We start from the raw sequence: 19,117 nt of genomic DNA, 5'->3' as shown, positions 1-19,117 counted from the left end.
TAATACAAGTTGCGTATTTTCTTTCAGCTGTGGTTCCCTCTTTTCGCGAGAAAGAACGAATTAACATAATCATTAACTCAACAAATAAAAATGCATCTCTAAATTAATTAATGAAAACTGTTATTACACCCAAACCACTATTTTATCGTAAATGTAAATGAAATGCCATCTCACGTAGTGAAAACTATGTGAAAATTGTTCTAATGAGTGATATATGATTGTCAAACACATACATGAATACATTATATTAAGCTCATGAACTATAATTGGGACAATTTAATACTAATTTGAAACGATTAAAAGCATTAAAACGACAAAGTAAACTTTTGCGCAATCTTTCTGCCGATTCGCATTATTGAAACAATATTTAACCAATGGGGACGTTATCTCATATTTGGAAATGCTGCATTGGTTGAACTTCCTGTGGACAAGACCGTGAGTCACGCCTCCTGCTCCTCAGAATCGAACTTCACTCTGATTGGAGGATCGTATATTTCACAACACTTCCTTGTTTCAGAGCTACCAACATAATTTCGTAAGACGTTGGACTTACAAAAAATCCATGCGACAGATTTTTTGAACATGACTGTAACAGCTATGAAAGTACTGATTCAACATCTTAGTCCCTATGTGAAGAGGATCTTTCTTTTTTTTTTCCAGTTTGTTTTAGTGCCAAGTAAAGGATTGCATGAGCTCTGCTACAAAATTTTTCTTGGGCAAATTGTTAACCAGAAATTCTTATTGTCAACATATTACATTTAATTTAATGGAATGGGTAATGAATTTTTAATGCACCAGCATAAGTAATTGTAACAGTATTAGAATTAGAATTATAAATTCTTTATTCATGGGCGAAGTGTCTATGCAAGTCATTTCAAGTTATTGAAATGTCATACTTCTGTTCTTCTTTTCAGATTATTTTGGAAGCCATACTGCCATGTTATTTACAGCACATCCGAGATCCGACCTATAATTCAGAAGGGAAAGGCGAAAAGGAGATTATATATCAGTTGGCCATAGCTGTGAAAACTCTGGTGAACAACTGCGAAGCATTAGCCAAGTGAGTGTAAAAGCCTCTTTGGAAGAAATGCTATCTTCAGATCAGGAACATAATGTTCATTAGCCATAGTTGCAAGTTCAAACTATAATTTAAGTTTTTTCCCCATTGTTAGAATGTGTGGAAATTCGAGTGTGGGCAAGTTTTTTGTTTGAACCTTTTGTTCGGAGGGCAAAGTGTGTCAGAAATGGTACGAAAGTTGTAATAAAAGAAGTCTGTGATTTAAAATTCATGCATTGTGTTTTCACGGTGATTTCACGCTCATACTCTTGAGAACAGGAAAGTTACATAATGTTGAAACCTAGTACAAAAGTCGAAATTATAAAAAAAAAACTTCTTCACATTTGGTTACATTCCCCTTAAATACATTGGACTTTCGATGCATTTTGCTTGATGTGTAAGAGGTGACATTTTCTGAAGAGTAGCGAGGCTCTGGCATCTGGTCTCTCAGTCAGTATAATCCTCTGAGGGATTTGTGTTCTGTCCATATGTGTTTGTGATTGCCCCTTCATCCATTTCATCTTGTCACTGGGACATGCATATTTTGTTTTTGATGAAAACATTTCGCATTTCAATGTTCATTTTTCATGTTTTTGAAAGGTGCATTTTGCTACCATATTTTGTCACGAAATACTGCAAAATAAATTCTTAAACATGAAATTTAGGGTTTATTTACCAATGCAAAACCTTCTGAGGTGTGAATAATCCTGTGAGTTACGGAAATCACAGAAAATTTATTAATTGTGCTGTAAATATTTGAGAAGCAAAGCTGGACTCCTTTACAGGAATAAACTTAAAACTCTGATAACTATAGAAGTGAAATGTTAATTTTGTGTAATAAGTATAATTTATATACTACTTGTACTTTCGATCCCGAAATATGCCACAGTTTTTTTTGTTGTTTTTTTTACCAAAATTGCGATCTTTTATTGAGCATAAATATCATGGGATCTACTTATCACCTGGATAAAAATCAGGATTTTTATTTTTAAAAAAAATCATTTTTCATGATTTTTTTATTTAAATCGATTTTTTTTATTTTAAAAAAAAGCAACTCAAAATTGCTTGTTTCGTTTTTGGCACTATGTATATATAGATGTATGTTTCTTTATAGAAAAGCTTTTTCTGGTAAACGGCCCTGTAAAATATTTGAACAGAATGAGTAAAGCAAATAAAAAATTATATGTAAATATACATTTTTCTATTTCTGATACTGTATATATGAACCTACTACTATGGAAATGTTTGTTGAGTGTGTTAATGAAACTATAATAATTTCAGTAACTTTTATTCTGGTGAAAATATATCATTCTGGATGTATTATATAATTGTAATTTAAAATATTTTTATAGTCTTTTTAGCTGAATTTTGGCAATTTCTTTAATGGTAGTTCGCAAGATATCAGCTGCCATGTTTATTTACAGTTAATGTTAATTACACTATTTACTGTTTAACATGCTTAGTATTTTGTATATTATTCTACACAAAATGTTTGCTATTTTTTCCTATAAAAATTATTGAATTTTAAATCAAGAGAAATTGAAGGGTGTGTATGGTTTACAAATTACATTTCCTTTCATATGAGCTTCACCCCAACATTACATATATTTTGTTTCCTTACTTGGAGCCTAATAAATGCCATTGAATGATTACAAGATCAATGTACTTTCACAAAAAGTGACTCTGATATCTACAAAATAATTATGTACATTATTCTCTAAATTATTTTTTAATTTAAATGATTTGAATGAATCCACTGCCATCCATCCTCATCTTAGCAATTAGACAGAAAAGTGAATCAATCTTTCAGGAACTACAATGGACCGCAGAAGTCCAGTCCAGATCACAAGGGATCAAGCCAAAGAAATTACAGCAGGGGTCCTTATTCGCCAGGATATGAGTTTGATGAGGATTCACATTCAAAATACATGAGTGACCACAGCAGGAGCAAGATAATGTACGAAAGAGACATGGAGGATTCTGAGGTAGGACAACTTAATTTGTCAAATCATCATTACAGAATAACGTACAGTAATTAGAATATGTCTATGTATCTTATTTTGAACATTTAAAATGGGGATAATTCAATTTTATCTTTGCAAATTCACATACATTGTGTGATCTCCACAGTAGACATGAGAGAAGTACAAGGGAAATGAACCAGAAATATTCAATGACGAAAGTAGTTCCAATATTCTCCTAGGAGACATTATAATCTCCCTACCACTTTCCTGGCTGGTGTTTATTATATACATTAGGAATGGACTGATATCAAATTTTGCCTGGTACTGATAAAGAACCATATGAAATTTACTGATACCGATAACCGATATTCTACCGATCCAATATGAAATTCCAAATGGTCCTTGAAGAACCTCAAAGGTTCTTTAACCTCCTTAATAAATTGTGTTTTGAGGTGACTACAGTGCAAAACAAGTTGCGCATTTAGACATTTACTTTAAAAAAGACTAGGGCATGTAGATTATATGTTTTAATTCATAAAAATTATAACGAAATGGCAGAATTTTGCACTAAATTATACAGGGTGGATTTTTACCAGGAATTCCTTGAATTCCAGGAATTATGCGGGAATTATGTGTAAATTCTATGTGAATTTTTCTCCATAGACGTGAAAAATTGCAACTTTTATTAATCCAAATGAATTCATATATTTACAAATACCCCGAGGCACGTTTTCACAGAGTATCTGTTATTTTTATAGAGGAAGGAAAAAGGAAGTTGCATGGAAAATAAAACAGAATTGTCGTAGAATTAGATTAGATCAGTACATCCCATAACATTTGTGACTTGTGTTTGTAAAGATATATTTCGAGTCTGAATATGTAAAATGGCAAATGTAAACTCCGCACCTTAAAGCGAATATTTTAAATAGTATATATACCGATTAATTGACCTGAATTAGAATTTTTAGATACATTGGAATCATATAGACTCTTTGTATTGTTTATATATTTGTGTCAGTATGTGTGTGGGCAATGAGAGGGGGTAATAAATAAGGTTGAAATAGAGAAAACATCTGCTTGTACTCTTGAATTTTTGGAAAGTTTGCATTGAATACCGGGAATTATACATGAATTTTATCATGGTCCTAGAGTGGCCATCCTGTTATAAGATATCTGTAGATTTATTGAATCGGTAAAATTATTGGTAATTCTACCAATACCACAATATGCCTCTATCAGCCAATACTGATAAATCTGGCCGATCATAATATATACAGGGGACCACCGATTTTATGTTCCCGGATTTTACATTTTTCCACATTATGCATTCAATCCTGATGGTCCCAACATACCAGAATGTCATAAAATTTCCCTTGATTTTACATTTTCCTGTATTTTAAGTTTATACAGCTTGGTCCCATGAAAAACATATAAACAAGGTTCCACTGTATTTAACTGGCCAGCCTAGCTATTTTGGTTGTGAGGGGGACAAGATAATTTAAGTAAACTCCCAACTCCTGTTATCATTCAACAGTGATCAGATGCCTTGACTGGGCCAGCATTGATGGTTTTCTAGAAGAGAGAGAGAGTTATGCATGCTTTTCATCTCTTCTGTCCACTTGACCATGATGAACAACCAGAAAAAAATTGAACTTCATTTTATTGGATGCTGTGATATTTATTCTTGTTTTCAAGAGTATGTAACAACTTATTCTCAAAAGATAGTTTACTGAATTTTTATCATAATTTGCACTTTCTTACAGTAACATTGAAAATTGCTTTGCTTTACACCCTGCATATACCCATTATAATATTTGAAATGATCAGTTGTAGTCAATAATAAATAAATTAAAATACTATTGTGCAACATGTTTCATGAGTTTCATTGCCCTTTCAGGTTCTAAGAAATGAATTTCGTCGACCTCGTGATATTCTTCTCTCTCTGGTGGCAGAATTCCTAACTACTTGCACAACAAGGTTGCCAGAGCTTAACAAGAAAGGCCAAGATGGGAAGACTATAGAGCTCTTGGATATTAGGGCCCATGTGGTGTGTAATTACAGTTTTCTTCTCTATTATTTAGTTTGGAAAATAATTAGTGTTGAGCAAATCCATAGCACATGTTCAAAGGACATGTAGGTGAAAAAACGAAAAAAGAGTACTTGTGCTGCCATCCAGCAGGCAAGTTATGAACTGGAATGTCAGGCGTTTGCAGCAAAATAATTGGCAAACGGCATGGAAATAAATAGTAAAACCTCATTAATCTGGACCCAGGTAAGCTGGACTTCGCTTAATCCGGACAGGCAAGCAAATAAGAAAGAAAGAAAAAAAAGCAGAATGCAAGGTTTTAAATGTGGCTAGAAGTCAACAGTCGCATTTGTCGTACGTACTGTTTTACATTTTACTGTACTGTATAGAGTATTTAGGCCTATGCCCTTTAATACACCATAATAAACGTGTTTTGTTGCTATAAATGGAGTTTTAATGCACTTTCTACTGTTCTTTTAGGTTATTTCAGTTAATCCGGACTTTCGTTAAACCGGTCAACTTATCTCCCATTAGTCCAGATTAACGAGGTTTTACTGTATTCACATTTCCATTAGCACTAAAGAGCTTAGAACATATATCTACATTCTCTGGGTTGTTGATGGCCTTGCTTCACAACTATCCTAATGTTGTTGGAAGACCAACAATGAACTGAGATTTCTTATTTCAGCGCCTGGCAGATATTGGTCACAGTTTGCTAAAAGTGTCACCTTATGATCCAGACACAATGGCTTGTCGAGGCCTCCAGAAGTACATGAACGAGATACTACCCTCTACAGAGTGGACGAATGAAGCCATGAGGCCAGCTTTAATTACTATCCTTCGAAGGTTAGATAAGACATTCAGCAAAATATACAAGAAGCCTTCGATACGTGTAAGTAATCATATCCTGTAGATGCATTGATATGATATAAACTGGAAAACATTCGTTGCTGTAGCTTAGTTTCACAGGGTGTCCACAAAAGTCATTATCCACTTTCATAACAAAGAGCTGTAATTGAAAAACACAATTTTGTAATTCCACACGAATACCCGTACTCATATGTCAATGAATGAATGAATATATCACCCATGTCTAAATACACGCTCCAACCTTCAATGGTGGTATGTAGGCTCTAACATGTCGACTTTCATAATGTTTGCAGCTATCATGACATGAATAAGTAACTCAATTAGATCATTGATAGAGGCGTGCATATTTTGCTTTTGACAGAAACACAAAATAACTATACCCTGTCCCAGCTAACTGTGGAGCAAGGCTGCGCATAGTGTCAGAGAAGCGAAGGAAATCGAGTGGCCAGAGCGAAGCAGTACACGCTGCTGAGAAGGTTGGTAACTGCAGTAGCTTTCCCCCACTCCACGCGATTCCATTCCTATTACGTGTTCATTGGTGGAGCCTTCTCACGTCACTACTTCAGTAGTGACTTGTTTTCGTTTGCCTGCTCCACAGTTAGCTGGGACAGAGTATACATAAATGCATTAATAGAAGAGAAATGTTTATACAGTGTAATAAGTGAAGTTTTAAGATCAAATTTATCATTTTATTCACTATTTTAACACCGAAATGCCATTTTTTATATGGCTTTTGATCCTGAAATGTGCCCAGTTTGTGTATCCAAACATTATATTTTATTTACCATAAACATGTGGCTCCAGTCATTGACCTTACATTTGTGAACTTTGGAATTGGAAGATTCCTCATGGAAAGAAGTCTGAAAGGTTAGCTAGGATGGGCAGAGAGCCATGTTCTAGGATAGATGTTTTTAGGACACAGAGAAGGATGTGGATATTAACGGTTGTAACACCTTAAGATTTTTTTTCCATAAAGAAGAATGATTGAACAGATTTATTACTAAGAAAATCAACAATGACATATACATTTATTAGAGATGTATCAGTATGGAATTTTTGCCAATGTCAATAAACTACAGACATAAAATTCGCCAATACTGGTACAAAGTTATAAATTTTCTTGGGAGGGCATCAACAGTTCATTAACTTCCTAAACTTATGTTTGTAATAAGATGAATTTAATGGGTACAAGCTGAATATAATTGATATTGCTTTTGAAGAATACTTTACAAAACCAGAATGTATGAATTACATGTTTATATTCATAAAATTAATAACAAAATGGCAAATTTGTGCACTAAATTACAGGCTATATGAGATCCGTAGAGACACATATATTTTGTTTTGATGTAAACACTAAATGTGAAATAGCATGCTGTAATGTTCATTTTTTATGTCTTTGAAAATTGTGAGCACATTTTGCTCCCCTGTTTTGTCATAGAAGGATGCGAAATGAACAGCAAAATGCTAAATAAACTCTTAAACATGAAATGTGTAGTTTATTTATGAACACAGCACTTTAGGCATTCTGTGAGTTATGCAAGGAAAATTTATAAATTTAGCTGTCAAATGTTGAGAGAAAATTGATTCCTTTACACAGGAATAAACTACATAAATGTGCTATTAGAAAGAAAATGTTCATTTTGTATAATAAGTGTAGTTTTTAAATAAAATGTAGGATTGTAATAACCATTTTAACACCAAAATGTCATTTTATGGAGCACTTTTGATCATGTACCCAGTTTTTGTGCGGAAATCGTGCTCTTTTATTCCCTATGGATTGGCAAAAATATCTGTAATTTTATTGATGCAACAACATATCTATATCGACCAATAGAGTACTGATTAATGTACCCTATCCATTGCCTAGTACTTTGAAAGTGATACAATTCCAGCCCCTAACATAAAATTTATCATCCACCTTACATAACATTGATTTTACTACATGAAATTCATTTCTTTCAGCGTCATACTGATTGGGATGCAGCTGCAGGCCTTTTGAAGGGAATATATGAAACGCTCTCACGCTACCCATATATAATTCACATGCAACACATCAAAACCTTGATAAATACATGCCAGGTAAATAGAATTTTGTGCTTTTAGAATATTCATTGTTATCTTTATAAGCTATATGGCTGTGTTTTTGCAACAAATTCTGTCTGTCCAGCTCATAGACCTTCCAAATAGTAGTTTAATGTGACACAAAGATATTTAATCATGAAGTAATGCACAAATGAAAAATAAACTTTTAAACACAAAGTTTACTAACATGAAATTTTCAAGGACCTCATGTTTTGTAATATATGCAATAATTATGGAAGTTAATAAATTCTGCTGGATAATGTATAATGAACAATTGTCATCCTTTAAAAGAATCATTATAATATTACAACAAAATAAATGAATCTGAAAATATGTGACAGTATGTGCATTAGTGTCAAACTCATTTCCAGAAATAAAGTACAAGATTTTTGTTTGTGCTTACTGTGGTTTTGGCTGTCACAAACCTTGAAAATGCTCATGTTGTGTAATAAGTGTAATGTTTTTGAATCTAATTTAATATTTTATTTATCATAATAACATTGAAATGTAATTTTATATACTTAAAAATTGTTTTTGAATAGTTTCTGAATTCATCACAAATAGATGTCTATAATTATTACATAATTTTTCTTTGCAGTCTCTGATCATTGGAGATGCAAATGGACCAGGTGTGGGAGAAGGGGTGTCGTCTGCAACCGTTGCATTAATGAGTCAAGTACCTCCACCACATTTTTGTTCTACTGTCGTGCGCCTAATAGCTTTACAAATCCTTGCAATTGGGGTAAGCAAGATCTTAAATCAGTTATTTCATAATTTTAATCTTTGCAAATTGTCTGTGTAACCACGTTCATCTTAAAATAAATATTTGAAGGAACTTTCATTTCTTCAGTAGCTGAAGTTCTTTAATTTGCTCAATGTTTCGCTGTACTACACATACACATATATTGAAAAATAAGAATCATGTAAAAATTAATTGTTTACTAGCTTCTTTTAGAAAAACACTAACTTGTACTGTAATTGTTAAAATATGTGTACAACACATACATCTTTCTCAAGAATTATCCGAAGCTGGATTGGGAATTTCAGCTTCAGATTCATGTGAACATAAACCCATAAAAGTTTCAATATTGGAATATTGCAAAAGAAAAGAAAAAAATCTTAATTAACCAGATTTTTTAAAAACATATCAAATTATGTGGATCCAACAAGTTTATTGTTTGACTTTTGTTTTTGGCATATCTATTTGTTATTGAAGTTGAATTTGTAGATTTAACACAAGATTTTTTTGTTTCTTAATGTTGAGTTTAAGAATATTTTCAAAAATAAAAATGTTCAGGATGAACTTTGTTCTTTATACATAACGGAACATACATTTCAATGCATAAGGTTCATTCAGAGACCAGAGTTTTCTGTTTTTTTATTTCAAGCTTTCCACCTGCAAATACAGTTCTCAAATTTGGTAACACTCGTGTCAACATATTTCCTTCAATTTCTCTAAGTTTTTTTGCAGTTCATGCGAGTTTGGCTGCAGGAAGTTATTGATGTACTACTTCTGTTTCTGTTGCGATTTCAAAATAAATTTAAGTCACACTAAGTTTACAGTTTAAATATGAAGGGAAGCGTAACACCTTTGACAAATGAATTGACTCTGTATAAATTTTCTGATACGTATGTCTTGAGATCTGTCCTTTACTTCACTTTATTGTGCTAAACAGTTAACATTCAAATTGCTGCAACAATGGAGTAACAAGGAATGTTTTAAAACTGCTTGCAACAATGCTGTAAATCATTTACAGTTACAACAATACCTCCAAAATATGTTACTGTGGTTTCGGCTATCTTGATCATTCGAATACATTGTCAAAATTACTAGTCCTGCAAAACTTCATATTTAAATTACAGTTTGCATTACTTACTAGTGAAGCTAACCCTTTGAGTATCATGAGTTCCACTGAAGGCTCTGACTGTGATTCATTCTGTGAGTGCCAATCAGAGGATGGAGTGTGTGGAGAGGAGAAAGACACCCATTGCGTGGGGACAGACAGAGATGAAAAGTCTAGGCAGAAGCAGAAACAAAAGCGTCGCAATCGTTCTCGCAATTGCCTTAAAGAGGATCAACCCGAAGAACAACAACTGGCCATCAGCGACAAGGAAATGGTGAAGGCTGTAAAGAGTTTCATCGCAACCCTGAAGGGACCCAAAGGGGTTAAGTCTCAGGTCATTCGCGATTGTATAAGATCCAAGTACCCTAAGATGCAAGGCGTGGCTAAAGCAGTGAGAAAAGTGTTGAAGGATCCATCGACCGGCATCAGGGAAGTTGATAAAGATCGATACACCGTTGATGATGCCAAGAGGCAAAACAAGAGAGGAAGGAGCGTGCACAGTTCCCTTGCGGTCGAACGCTCCGGAAAACACCTGAGGACAACACCTGACGACCAGGTGTATCATAGAAGAAGCAGAAGCTATGCTGGCCAAAGCAGCAAGAGAATGGCGGATTTTATGAAGGTGATCCGGGACCTGTCTGCACGAGTGGAGAATCTAGAGGGAGGCAAGAGGAAATCACACTGTCGACATATAGACCAATATGGAAACTGACTCTGATCGTTTTGTAATGCCCTGGCTTCTTCAGCTACTAAGGGCACAGAAGTGGATGCAGTTGGCAGAGTATCGGAGGTCTTGAATCTTCGTAGTCAGTGTAATTTTATGGAAACTGTCAAATAAACTTTTTTTCTGTCAAAATTATTGAAATGTTTACACGTCATGTTCACTAAATAATTGTACAGTCATTTCTTTGAGATTTTTGTTCTGTCTTGGTCAGCTATTTTTATGTACAGCAATTGTCACGCTACAATACATATTATTTTTGAGTAATAAACTTGTTATTTGTTGATGTATTTAGTTTGCAAATTAAAATTGTGCCAGAAAATTTCAAGATTGATATACAGTGGAACCTCGATTTTATTGAATGTATAATGCGGGAAAATGTAAAACCAAGGAACGTAAAATCGGGGTTCCAAAGTACATGTGAATAACGGTCAAAAATCCCACATACATTTACCCATCAATTCATATTTCATCTCGCCTGGCTAGAGGCAGAATGACACTAGAGTGATCTCAGAGTTGAAAATACAAAGAAATTCAAATGGAAAGGTGATAACAATGACAATGGCAGGAAGAATGGAGCTCAGCGGATACCAATTCAAACAGATACCTATGGGCATGCATATTTCGTTCTTGACAAAAACACAAAATGTGAAGGAACACAAAAGTTCTTCTTACGCGGCTGCATATTGCACACAGCCGTCTCACCCATGGTCACTTGCTGCAACGGCTGAACCCTCCGATGCGTCATGTTTGTAACGTTGTTTTAAGTGTTCAGCATATTCTTGCTTTCCTCAGGCAAACTTTTCATCTTGCCAACTGTCATCCCTGCTGGGAGATGACGACAGTGTTTTAACAAATGTTCTTAGCTTTCCACTGTCTAGGATATTTTTTGTTTGTTCTTACTTTTTAATGTGTTTGTCTTGTTCAGGTCTCTTTACAACATCGCACTTTTAACCATTCTCAAGGGGCTTCTTACACCCTTGTTTTAGCATTTTACGTAAGAATTTTAGATAAGGGGATATTTCCGCATGTACATTGAGAGGTGTAAAGTCAAATGTGCAGACGCACTCACTAATTTTAAATTAATCAATCAATCTAGTTTCGCTCCCAATTCCTATCTGTATCTCTCCCCCCCCCCTTCCCCCCAAGCCAGGTTGTTGGAAAATAATAGTTTTCACCATGTAGGAAGGTTGGTTGGTTCTGATTAGCCCATCTGGACATCTAGTGGACACCTTAAAGTAGGGATGGGCCAATATAAAATTTACCGATACCGATATTCTACCGATCCGATATAAAATTTGAAATGGTCCTTGAAGAACCTGAATTATCAGATATTTATCGATATATTGGATCAGTAAAATAATCGATAATTTTACTGATACACCGATATGGCTATATCGGCCGGTACCGATAGAGTACCGATTAATCAGTCCCACCCCTACAAACAAGCTGTGGTGAACTTTTGACAATTCCAAAAATTTACCTTCAAATTTGTTTTCCTTTAAGTTCGACAATCTTGGTGAAGTTAACATATGCCGCAATACCTTCCTCCTGCCCCTCCTTTATACTACAACCCACACCAAGTAGGAGAGAATCGTTGTTAGATGATGAGAACTAGATTCTGGCATTTTAAGGTAAGAGTATCACTCTTTATTCATGTGACGTAGGTGGGATTTATAAATAAATATTTATTTTATGTACATAACAGAATATGTACACACATCATCAAATTTCAACATGGTCTCTACCACATTCAATGCAAATGTGCCACAGTTTCACTAATGCCTGGATTCAACAAGAAAAAAAAATCTTCTGACTGACCACGTAACCACTCCTGCACTGCCTGTCACTCCTCAATGCTAGGACCAGTGAATATGCAGGACGTTCCATAATTGTATATGCTTTTGCATGAGCTGTGTGTGGCCTCACATTATCATGCTGCAAGAGCACACCAGAACTGAGCAGACTGCGACATTTTCTACATGATTGCAGGTTTCAAGTGCAACTCAAGCAGATAACAATACAACTAACTGTTAACACTGCATCTTCTGTGCATGTAATGTTCCAGGATTGGAGATTTACAGTCCTAGAAGAGAGTGAGCATCATCACAGTGCGATGCCGACCAGAGCGAGCTCCGTTAGTCAGAGTTGGCACTCCACTTTTAAACTTTCTGTGAGAGTCATAAACCTGCTGATGTGACACAAAGGAATCCCCACACTGCATCTTCATCCTCTGATGAATGTGTCTTGGTTTTAAACTCTCACTCCCCCAAAAACTGGGTAACAGCCCCCTGCTTCTTTGTGATGCATGTCTCCAAGGGGGCGGTCATCTTGATGTGGTCCCTGACGTCACATATCCCATCAGACCACACATATGTATATATATATATCAAGGCATGAATATAAAGAAGAAGTCTGGAAGTTTTACTCACATGACTCACAATATAAAGATTCAACATGGTAACCACGTGTAACGTGGAAAAGGTCTAAACAATAATCAAGTACTTGCTATGCACAAGACAGCAAGTCGTTGTCAACAGTTTCGAAGACACTAACAATTCGCAGTTGTAACTTTGGCAAATCTTTCGGAAGGGTGAAACATTATGCATTACTATCGAAAAGCATGCAGAAATGTCTTTGCACCATTGTGATTGAATCAGTTCTCGATAGCTCCAACACACAATACACCTTCTGCTCGTCATTAGCCATTTTGCGACACTGGCGATCCTGTTGGACCATCGACTAAGCAGAATAAGCCTGCTAAATGGGAATAAAACTTCCAGAGTTTTTTTCTTTAAATTGATGCCTTGTCTTATTTTCTATCATAAATAGTAATGTCATAATAACTGTAAAGTTGTACCATTAATTTTGAATTACCCTGTATAATCTGTTCTTTATACGTGATGTACAAGTATCTACTACATTATTCTGATTTTTTATTGCTATATGTAACCTGCTGGTTGTGTGCATGAAGAAATAGAACAAATTAATCTCAAGGGAAGCGTGAAAAAGGTCCGGGATCTATTTATGCACAAGCTTAAGGTAAAGCTACAACCAACAGATACAAATTCGAAATTATTGAAGGTTACGGCCAGCCTTTAGGGCTACCCCCTCAGTCTCAAAAGAGAGCCAATGCCTATTATCGTGCGAACTCAAATATAACGCGAGGATTAATTGTTCCCCATTTACCAATCAAGAGAGGAATTGTAGGCAAACATAAATGATCACAAAATATCGTGGAAAATTACACTGCTGCAATTCAGAAATATTATCACATTAACACATAATAACTACATGTAACAAACTACATCGTCTACTATATGTTTCAACACTAGTTCTTTTTTTTTTTGGTATCAATAATAGATTCGTTACTTTAGTGTTTTACTTTACGCAAAGTTTATAAACAAAAGGAGAGGCACAGAATTGTATGAAAGTTTCGAAAAATACTTTTGAGTAACAAATTTATTTATATCCAATCATGAACAAGAAACAGTAAATTTCTCCAATAACAACAATATAAAAAGGATAGTTTTATGACGTACAATTCTAATTTTACGTATCCTTTTTTGAACTTCCTTCGAACTACAACGTTAACAATTTCTGACTGTCATTCTTTGTCTTGTCATTAGACGTGGCAGTGATTATATACATGCGTTTTACGCAGAAATTACAAAGTTCCAGCGAATGCTAATACGCCCACCAGTTCCAATTGAACCTCATTACTTAATGCTGGTTATAATTCTGAACATATCAAAGAATTTTGAACATTACAATTTATCGATACGTTAACCTCTTATATTACGTATCATTCCTATTTCAAACTGGGCAATGAGCACCTTGGTACAATCGTCAAACGCACCCTTCCATAAAACTGCTTCGCGATATAAGGTCCAATGCTTGTGGAGAGAGAAAACTAATTCTTTGTGCGCGCAAAAAGGGAAGAATTCAAAATTGGGTTAAGTCTCGGCAGCGAGGCAACTTGCACACTTAACCATGCGGCGCACGTAAAATTCTCTCCACACTCGTGACGCAAAGTCACGTCGTTCTTATCGCGATAATTACAGGATCGGAACTGCTACTGCTTTCTGCTCGGGAAGCGAGCACGGAACAAGGGGTCGGTGGAGACCTCTAGCGTAATAAATTATAATCCAGGGAAACAAACAAGACGCAAAGCGTACGAAGGAAATGAGAAATTGTGACGTTTTTCTACGCGAAAATACAAATGCGTAGAAAAAAACGTCACATATATTAAGGTTATTTTTGACTCTGCCTCATATGTTATAAATTAATTTAGGATTTGTATTCAGATTGGATGTGCAATAAAAGCTGATTTATCAGAGTTATCTTTATTATTGTTGTATTGCAGGACACGTACTCTCTGGAGCAGGCTTGTGGAGGGATTACTATGTTCCAAACTCAAGACAAGACCGAGAATATGTTGATGAATTTCCTCCTTCCCATGTCACTGAGGGTTGGAAGTGGAAGAAAAGGTGAGTTGCTTATACAGGTGATCCCCAAAAAATGTAACGGGGGAGGTTTGGGAATTTTGTTATACACTACCGACAAAAAGTTTAAGACCACCAGGAAAAAGTGCTAAAAATTAGTAGAAATGAATGTATTTCATAATTAATGTACAAGAAACAGATGTCAGAATCTGCCTGGCAATGTACAAACATAGGTACATCCACTATTCATACTAATGTCACCTCATATTTTGCTTTCATCAATATGTCCACCATGTGCCTTAATGACAGCAGCGCAAACACGTGGCATGCGCTCCAATAGTTTTTCCAGATAGGATGGTTGAATGTTACGCCAGGCATCGTTGATGAATTCCCATAGCTGTTGAGTGTTGCTGGGTAACTTCTTCCTGATGTCCCTATTGATTTGGTCCCATAGCAGTTCAATTGGTGAAAGATCAGCAGACTGTGGTGGCCACATCATGAGAAGTAATGCCCCTTCTGTTGCCTTGTGTTCCAAATACCGCGTGCACAATTTGGATGTATGTGTGGGATCATTATCTTGTTGAAAAATAAACCCATCACCAACAAGATGACGACCAGAGGGGATGACATGGTGCACCAATATCTGATGATACCCTTCTTTTACCAATGTTCCCTGAATTTTATGAAGGTCCTCCATCTGGTTTCTTTCAAAACATCCCCACACCATTACACTTCCACCCCCATGTTTCACTATGGGAAGAAAACACTCTTCTTTCATTCTCTCGCCGACCTTTCTAAGCACAAAGGTTCGCCTATTGCTGCCAAATAATTCATATTTGGATTCGTCGGTCCAGAGTACCCGTTTCCAGTTATCCACAGTCCAACCTTGGTGCATTTTAGCCCAGGCTAATCGTTTTGTCTTGTTCACACGTCGTCAATGGCTTTATAGCAGCTACTCTGCCATGCAGCCCTTCTTCATGCAACCTATTCTTCACCGTTGACACAGAGACAGGCGTCACTCTGCTGTTATTCAGGGAAGCAGCGATGACTGGTGCTGTTAGGTGCCTGTTCAGTTTACTAGTTACTGTAATATACCTATCGTCAGCTGCAGATGTTACACGAGCTCTTCCCCTACGTGCACGGTCAGCATGACTGTTGGTTTTACGGTATCTGTCCAATGCACAATGAACACCAGTCTTGGAAATATTCTGTTTTCTTGCTATTTCGCGTTCCAAATAACCTTCATTTTTCAGTGCAAATATCACAGGATGCTTTTCAACCGAAATCACCTGTTCCCCACGATGATGGGCCATTTCACACAGCTCCACTTACCTTGCACACCTCACACACAATAATGGGCTCGCAATGTCGCCTGCATGAACAGCAACTGATCCTGAGCCATTGATAAAGATGCGCATGAGGCTGGCTGCCGTACTGACCGGTTTCACGCACACAGCTGCAATGTTGGCAGCTTCAGCAACGTTTTTTGTCACTTTCCATTTTGCCAACCACATGCTACACATTCGGAAAAAAAAATGGTTTCGTGTCTTGCGAGGTTCAAACAAGACTACATTGCATTTTCCATGTGTATCATCTTCATGTTTTTCTTGGACAGGAACCATTGGTTCCATACAACACTCCATACTGATTTTTTCGCCGTTTTTGATGGTGGTCTTAAACTTTTTGTCAGTAGTGTACATAATTCATGTTACGCTGAAAACACAATTTTTAGAAAATTTTACAGACATTTCGGCTTGAAACTGGGTTCTGACACCAATTATACCGAGCCGTGAGAACTTTTCCTGAAGTTTGTGACTTGCAGCCAAAGCTGCTAACCACCTGGAAAGATGACCTTTCGTTTGGTGTTCACAAGTGAAAAGAGAAAAGTACTTTCCTGCCAGTGTTGGTGAGAAATCAAAGCTGCCGAGAGGTGACTCGTTCATGCAGCCTCCAAATTTTGCATAACTTCAAGGATAATTAGACTTCGCAAAAGTATCGCATTACATTTTGCAGACCAAAATGCCGGAAAAGTCTCAAAGAAGCTCCTAGAACACCTAGTAAACCAATCTTTAAACTTCTTCGTATATTACCAGTGCCTTGCTTATATATTTTAGAAATAGTTTCATTCATACACGAGCATGCACACTTATTTAACCAAAATTGCAACTTCCATGAACACAACACAAGAACAGCAAACAACTTTCATTTAGAGACCATAAGATTACAGTTAACAAAAAATACTATTGACCACACAGGATTAACACTATACAATAAATTACCCAATGTATTGAAGAAAATGTAGAAAAAAAAACATTTAGAAATCATGTCAAGGAATTTCTCTTGGAGAATACAAAGTGGATGATTTTTTTTTATATGTAACAAATCAAAAGAAATTCCAATGCCTACTTACAGTGTGTATATATACATTTAAGTGTACACAACATTGTATTTACAAATTTGATATATTTGTGTTATAAAATATGTATTCTTGTGCATTCACTCAATAATTTTCTGTACTATTTATCATTGTGTTGCATTATGTTTCATTCCATGTATTGTATGTATGTATGTATTGAATTTCAATTCATCCCATGTAGTAGTATACTTTGTACATAATTTAAATCCATAAGAAAAAAATCTCTAGTGAAATGTTATCCAATGACAACCATGATGAAACTATGAATATACTCGTTCTAAATAAAATAAATTCCTACCGATACTTTACAATATTGATACATTGACATTGGTATCAGTTCCTTTTTACTTAAAATGTGTGAAAATGTCACAATCTAGGAATATAATAAAGAGTCTACTTGAAAGCAAGCAAAACAAAACTACCGTGACATAGATTGTCTACATTTATCAGTTGGAAACCTTTATTCTAATTCATGGTCAATCATTGTGAAAGACATTCACATATCGAAATAAGTTGGCAATATCAAACTAAGATTTTTATTCATAATTGGGAAAAGAGAGACGCGGTAGTATATAAATATGGAGAAAATAGTACTCACTTTTATCCGCGAAGCTGTTTTTTCTTTTTTGATTAATCTCAGAACAGCAAGTTCCAATGAGGATGGTGGCAGTGGCCACTGAAATTAATCGAAAAAAAAAACAACAGCTTCACGGATAAAAGTGAGTAGTAGTTTCTTTGTATTTATAAGATTTTTAGGTAAGGTAACACAATGATTTTTTCTTTGTTTTCCAGACACCCCTAAGATTAAGGAAGCAGATGTTAGTTACATACTGACAGTCATCCTCCAAGCAATCAACCCACCAGATGCAAAAACTGCACCTGTCACGGGACAAAATATAAAGAACGTTTCCGAAATGAGAATGGGCAGCATGTCTTTCAACTCGAGGGATTCGAAGAAGCACACAAAAGTTCGACCGACCCTGTATAAAGTGGCTTTCCTTGGTAAGTATTACATCAGGGGGGTTCTAGTGTGAAATCTGCTAGTAGGGCTAATCAGGGTGTGTTAAAAAATGCCGTAGCCTGCTTAGTTAATGAACGCATACATGTCTTGCACTTTCTGCATTCGTGTTCATAAAGTTGCTGTTTAAAAGTTACTGAGTTACTTTGTTCAAAAAACAACTAAATTACTTTTACAGTTACTTTCTTTTAGACAATCAAATTCGTAGGACTTGTTACTTTCAAGTATCTTGTTATTTGGTTTTCGCTAGATTAATCGGAACTCTATCAGTATCAGACAATATATATATATATTATTAATTTAATGCAATATTCTGCCATTTTGTTATAATTTTTATGGTTATAAGCATATAATCTCCATGGCTTATGTTTTTAAAAAGTAATGTATAAATGTGCAGCTTCGTTTGCATAGAATTCATCTGGTAACATACTAGGGACGTTCAATATATAAGTTTCCCTGTGCTATAAAATATTGTATAAAGCAATGCCATTAAATAGAAGCAGATGGTTGACAAGCGCCATCCTTCGTCTACAAGGAATAACACTCGATTCGTTATCAGACGTGAAGGCGCATGCGCTCAAGGGCGAAAAGTAAATGCTTGTTCGGAAAACGCGGGCTCGCGTCATAAGGAGTTCAGAAGCATGGATGCTAAGGGCATTCTGCTTTTGGAC

The 19,117-nt window shown here is 35.6% G+C and overlaps 1 protein-coding gene across 2 annotated transcripts in view; it reads left to right on the top strand.

Moving 5' to 3' along the window:
- Window positions 1-19,117, top strand: part of unc80 (unc80, NALCN channel complex subunit) — a 310,307-nt gene that overhangs the window by 251,755 nt on the left and 39,435 nt on the right. For both annotated transcript variants that reach the window (XM_083128968.1, XM_083128960.1), the window contains 8 exons: window positions 915-1,060; window positions 2,868-3,042; window positions 4,919-5,068; window positions 5,736-5,939; window positions 7,883-7,999; window positions 8,601-8,744; window positions 14,934-15,057; window positions 18,221-18,430. In XM_083128968.1, the coding sequence (XP_082985094.1) occupies window positions 915-1,060; window positions 2,868-3,042; window positions 4,919-5,068; window positions 5,736-5,939; window positions 7,883-7,999; window positions 8,601-8,744; window positions 14,934-15,057; window positions 18,221-18,430 (1,270 nt within the window). The remainder of the gene's footprint in view (window positions 1-914; window positions 1,061-2,867; window positions 3,043-4,918; window positions 5,069-5,735; window positions 5,940-7,882; window positions 8,000-8,600; window positions 8,745-14,933; window positions 15,058-18,220; window positions 18,431-19,117) is intronic.

This window comes from Lepisma saccharinum, chromosome 1 (genome assembly GCF_977018435.1).
Source record: "Lepisma saccharinum chromosome 1, izLepSacc3.1, whole genome shotgun sequence".
NCBI lineage: Eukaryota > Metazoa > Arthropoda > Insecta > Zygentoma > Lepismatidae > Lepisma > Lepisma saccharinum.
Note: the sequence above shows the minus strand (reverse complement) of the source record. Positions and strands in the feature narration are given on the sequence as shown.